Genomic DNA, 5,399 nt, shown 5'->3' with positions numbered 1-5,399 from the left:
AGGAATATGTATTACAAATATGGTAAATAAAAACTCTTTAAAAACACTCGTGAGATGTTTAATACTCGCGTTTGCTCGTTAAACTCGCTCACTTGTTTTCTTAGGGCTTGGCGCACACCAGTTTAGTTAAGACAAGACAAGACATGATCAGACACGTTCAGTCACAATACTTCACATAATATTGCTCATGAAGACATGTCTAATTGCAATGACTAATCAGTGTGAGGTGCGTCAATAAGCACTCGTGTTTAACTGTCGGTCCCGGCTGAAGTATGACAGTCGTATGGCCCATTGGACGGCTCAAATTAATTATATTCAGGCGGTGGGACCTTCCCACCAACAAAAGCCATACGAATTTACTTTTTACTAGCAACACTATGAAGTATTGTGACTAAACGTGTCTGATCATGTCTTGTCTTGTCTTACTAAACTGGTGTGCGCCCAGCCAAGTGAGCGAGCGTAACGAGCAAACGCGAGTCTTGTTTTAAAGACCATATAAAACTGTTGTGTACACTATTTTTTTCTACGACCACTCAAGCAAAGTATCACATTGCTGACTAGTTGTAAGGTTAGAAATAAAATTACTAGCGTGTATGGTAAAACGATTGAAATAACAATAGGTAAAAAGCAAGGAGAGAGTGTACAGTGAACTTGAAATGAAAACTTGACAAACTGAAAACTTGACAAACTGAAAACTTGACAAACTAAAAACATGATAACCTGGAATTTGATGAGCTGGAAACTTATTGATGGACTAGAAACCTGACAAATTGAAATCTTGATAGATTGAGAACTTGACGCAATGAAAACCTGACGGGTTGAGAACTTGACGCAATGAAAATTTGATAAAATGAGACTTTGAATATTTGAAAACTTTATAAAATGAAACCCTGATGAACTGAAGACAATCTGAAATTTTGAAGTAGGCTACTGGAAACTTGACGAATTGAGAATTTGTCATACGGTACTGAATACTTGATTTAGTGAAAACTTGTGTGACTAACTGGTGTGCGCCTAGCCTCACTCTAAATCTAACTCGTACCGCCCTCGTACCGCCCTCGTTCCTCCATCGTACCACAGTCGCTCCGCCCCCGCACTCATCATGAACGTTAGGGAAGATGTTAGATCTTCTCGCGTTCCCCGGTCGAACCACTGTTGCTCGCCGGTCGATCATCAATCGCTCTGCTGGAGTGACGTTCGGTTGCGGAGCAGAGCGAAAGTCTGTACGCACCTTTATAGAGTCTTTAAAACACTCGTGAGATGTTTGAGAGACGGGTTCACTCGCTACGTTAGCTCACTTGTGTCTTAACTCTACATCTCACTCATGCTTTTATAATGGTCTTTAAAGCAATTTGTGAAATGTTTAAGACACTCGTCGCTCGCTCAATTGTGTCTTTATTCTACATCCAACTCGTGCGTTGAAGATCCTTATTATAAAACTGTTGTATAAACTACTACTGTACTTCATAAATACTCACCCTGTACTTGGTGTAAGGCTGTAGGTTGTCGACATGCACGGTGGGGTGGTTGCCCCAGGTCTGGTTGCGACAGTAATGCCAGGTATCTGCCAGCTGCTCGTAGCGCCACTGCACCAGGTAGCTGATGTTGGTAGCACCCACGCCCCTCACCCCGCCACCCTGCCACTCCCACTCCAGGCTCAGCGAGGTGGAAGTCAGTGAATCGGCCACCAAGGCTGGCGGTGGGGGTGTGCCGATCACCTCTGTCATCACATAAATTCAAATTTTATTTTTTATGAAAAAAACTATTTTCACAAATAATGAAGCTTAGTGAAATTAAGAAGAAGAAGAAGAAGAGGAAGAAGAAGAAGAGGAGGAAGAAGAAGAAGAAGAAGAAGAAGAAGAGGAGGAAGAAGAATAAGAAGAAGAAGAGGATGAAGAAAAAGTAGAAGTAGAAGAAGAAGATGATGAAGAAGGGGAAGAAGAAGAAGAGGAGGAGGAGGAAGATGAAGAAGAGGAAGAAGAAGAAGAAGAAGAAGAAGAAGAAAAAGAAGAAGACAGGAGGAGGAGGAGGAGGAGGAGAAGGAGAAGGAGAAGAAGAAGAAGAAGAAGAAGAAGGGGACTTAAAAACTATGTAGGATGCTAATCCCTCTCTTTCTGTACCTTTTCTTACACTCTTTCTTAACTCATTGTATAGTCCAGTCACTATATACATTGGTGCTTGCAATTTATATGGTAGTTCTGATTTTTTTATATACTAATGTGAGACATGAGAGAAGTCCAGTTCATGAAAAATTTCCTTGTGCTAGATACCTTGTTTTTCGGTTCATTTTCCAGTTTTCAGCTATTTCTGCCAAATCCAGTAATCGGACAGAAAAAACTGCTCTCGCCTTTTTTTAACCCTACAGAGATACACTTACTTCATGCTAACACAGTAGACACACTGGGGTGTTGAACACCCCTATTTAACTTTGCATTTTTCTTTGAAAAATACGGAAAAAAAGTACTTAGACCATACTTCATCATTTCTTAATCATTTTTGTTCCAAGTGCATACAGAAATCAAAACTAAAGCACTGCTTATCAATATTTATACTAATTTTAGAAGTACATATGTTCCGCCTAAGTGTTGGAGCTCCTAATACGGTTTGAACGAATGGCTTGATCATTGCCAATGACAACTTCATCAAAAACTGACGTCTCTTCATTTTATTGTTTTGAATCTCAAGCTGTAGAGAATCATAGCATTCATTCCAAACTGATCCATCATCCCATACAACATTCGTAGTGACAATACAAGTGAATCTTTGTAATAAAAGTGTTTGATAAAAGTACTACGTAAAAGGCACTCTGGGGTGTTAGACACCCCAAACGAAGAACAAGATGAGCTGGTGACCTTGTAGAATGCTAATACTGACTGGAAGTGGTGGAGAGTAGTTGACAATACTACAAACCTAATTTAGACTGGGCATAAATTCCCATCTGTTTGATATTGTCAACTGTAGAACAGAAAAAAAAAATACCTGGGGTGTGAAACACACCCCAGTGTGTCTCTTTAGGGTTAATATTATAAAATTCTGAATGAAATGAGACTATTCGGAACTCTCTATCTCCAATCAGTACTGAGTTATGATTTTTCAAAAATGAGTAAAATTTAGAGAAAAAATAAATTCTGATTAATTTTAGTTTTTGATCCACAATATCTTCCGATTGTTACCATCTAGATGTACTAGTAGTTCTGTGAACAGTAGACCTCAAGCAGTATTCTCATCCACAAGTACCTGATTGAAATTGTAGACCTTATGGAAATACAGCAATAGACTGGCTTCTCCACACATCTGTGTAATCACTTATGTCAGCTGATTTATGATGAATAATTCTATAGTCTTATTTTACTCTAATATTGACGTATGAAGGAGGCTCCTTTCCCCTTTTATATTATCCTTGAAATGCAAAATTTCCAAAACCTTGTATCTACGTCGACGAGCAATACCTGTCAAATTTCATGAAAATTTATTACCGCGTTTCGCCGTAAATGCGCAACATATAAACATTTCAACATTTAAACATTAAGAGAAATTCCAAACAGTCGACTTGAATCATAGACCTCACTTCGCTCGGTCAATAATTCAAAATCCGTCTGGGCGTATTTTTGTGCTCCACAATCTGAGATCAGGCACTACCTCCGTAAACAAAGCCGTAGTGCATTCGTGTGTCGTCAGCACAGGTAGGGCTCTACACCAATGAAAATTCGTTGATTTCAGCTGATCTATATCAGCTAGTGTTTTTATTGGTGTAGGAGCCCTACCTGTGCTGACTTCACGTCACCAGAATGTACTATGGCTTTGTTTACGGAGGTAGTGGTTCAGGTAGAGCGCTCTGTCTCATATAGATTTCCAGGCACACCTGACAACAATGCTCCTTGTATGGAGGTTTTTGGGGCACTCTGTATCTAGCACAAGGAAATTTTGCATGATGAAATTGGTTCTGGACTTCTATCATGTATCCAAATAATATATTAAAAAACCAGAACTAGGTACAATATAAATTGCAAGCACCAATGTATATAGTGACTGGACTACAAGTATATATTTTATTATTCTCTCCCAAATTCAGATAACATTATATAGGTCCGAAATAGAGTTATTATTTAACTTTTCAAAATATACTGTTTATTTAAGTATCCCCACACAGGGTAGCCTGTAATCAAAGTTGGTAGACAGAAGGTTGGTCACTCATCTATGGTGTTTAAGTTGACATGCAATTGGAGTGGGGAACTGCAGCTGTGACGTAGGCTGTAGTACAAAGTAGGCAGAATATCGTTAATTCTGTCTATTAACGTTAGCCTGAAATAGGGAACACAAATAAGAAATTGAAATGAACTGTAAATTGTTATTACATTTAAGTAAAAATAAGATGTATTTGTTTGAATTTGGATTTTGAATTTTCCTACCTTTCAGTCTTTGGAAATATCTATTTAGTGCATCGTTGCAGCCTATTATACAGTACAGCTCCTTAGGTAACAGCAGCTCTTGCGTTCCATTCTGGAAAGAATCATTAAATGTTAAGAGAACTACTCGATTTTTTCATGAGACAAATAATTTAATAGAATTTGAGCAGAAATAAATTCTAGATGAACACTGTTTACGATTGTTCTGAAATGATGTAGTATGCGATAGTTTATAAGTAAATTAATTGATCAAAAAATCAAGTTGAATTCAATACTTCTTAGTAAATTTTATTCTGTAATCATGCATAATATACGTGATGTTATGGAATTAAAAATAGTTAGAAATGATTATAATGAGATTTTAGGGGTGAACTTCATCTGCACCAATAGTAGATGAATATGTATTTAGAAAATTGATTCATCGGAACTGAATCAATTGAAAGCCTTGTGCCGGTTGCACAAAAGCCGGTTAAATTTTAACCGTGATTAATTTTACGATTTCACGAACCAATCAGAGAATGCTTTTTAAAAGACGGCTTCTCTGGTTGGTTCTCGTGAAATCAATCACGATTAAAATTTAACCAGCTTTTGTGGAACTGGGCCTTTCCATTATAATGGAATGATTGATTGATTGATGAATAATTATGCTATTAAAAATAATTTCGATAAAAATCGAATTTACTCACACAAACACTCTGACAACTAGCATCCAATGCTTTTCTCCATAACTCACAGCCTCTTGCACACTGCAACAAAAATAGAAAACAAATATAAGTTTAATAATAATTTTATTAGAAATTTTCACCAGTTCACATCACAGTCAAGTACGTTCTACAATCAATTTACTTTTTTGCAATCAAGTAGTGAATAGAATTCTACTGTCTCAAACTTATGCCTACGACAATTATTTGTTATAATTACACATTCATATGGATATTGTTTGTAAATTGTCAGTGTTATTAATAAATTTCAATGTAAATATAATGAAATTTT

The 5,399-nt window shown here is 37.1% G+C and overlaps 1 protein-coding gene across 1 annotated transcript; it reads right to left on the bottom strand.

Moving 5' to 3' along the window:
• Positions 1-1,478: 1,478 nt before the first annotated feature.
• LOC120356226 (proto-oncogene tyrosine-protein kinase ROS-like) lies at positions 1,479-5,152 on the bottom strand (the record flags this gene model as incomplete). Its single annotated transcript, XM_039445129.1, has 3 exons — positions 1,479-1,720; positions 4,410-4,500; positions 5,093-5,152. Coding segments are annotated over 3 exons (393 nt in total), but the record flags the coding sequence as incomplete, so codon positions are not given.
• Positions 5,153-5,399: the final 247 nt, after the last annotated feature.

The sequence above is a fragment of the Nilaparvata lugens genome, unplaced genomic scaffold, assembly GCF_014356525.2.
Source record: "Nilaparvata lugens isolate BPH unplaced genomic scaffold, ASM1435652v1 scaffold6210, whole genome shotgun sequence".
Classification (NCBI taxonomy): domain Eukaryota; kingdom Metazoa; phylum Arthropoda; class Insecta; order Hemiptera; family Delphacidae; genus Nilaparvata; species Nilaparvata lugens.
Note: the sequence above shows the minus strand (reverse complement) of the source record. Positions and strands in the feature narration are given on the sequence as shown.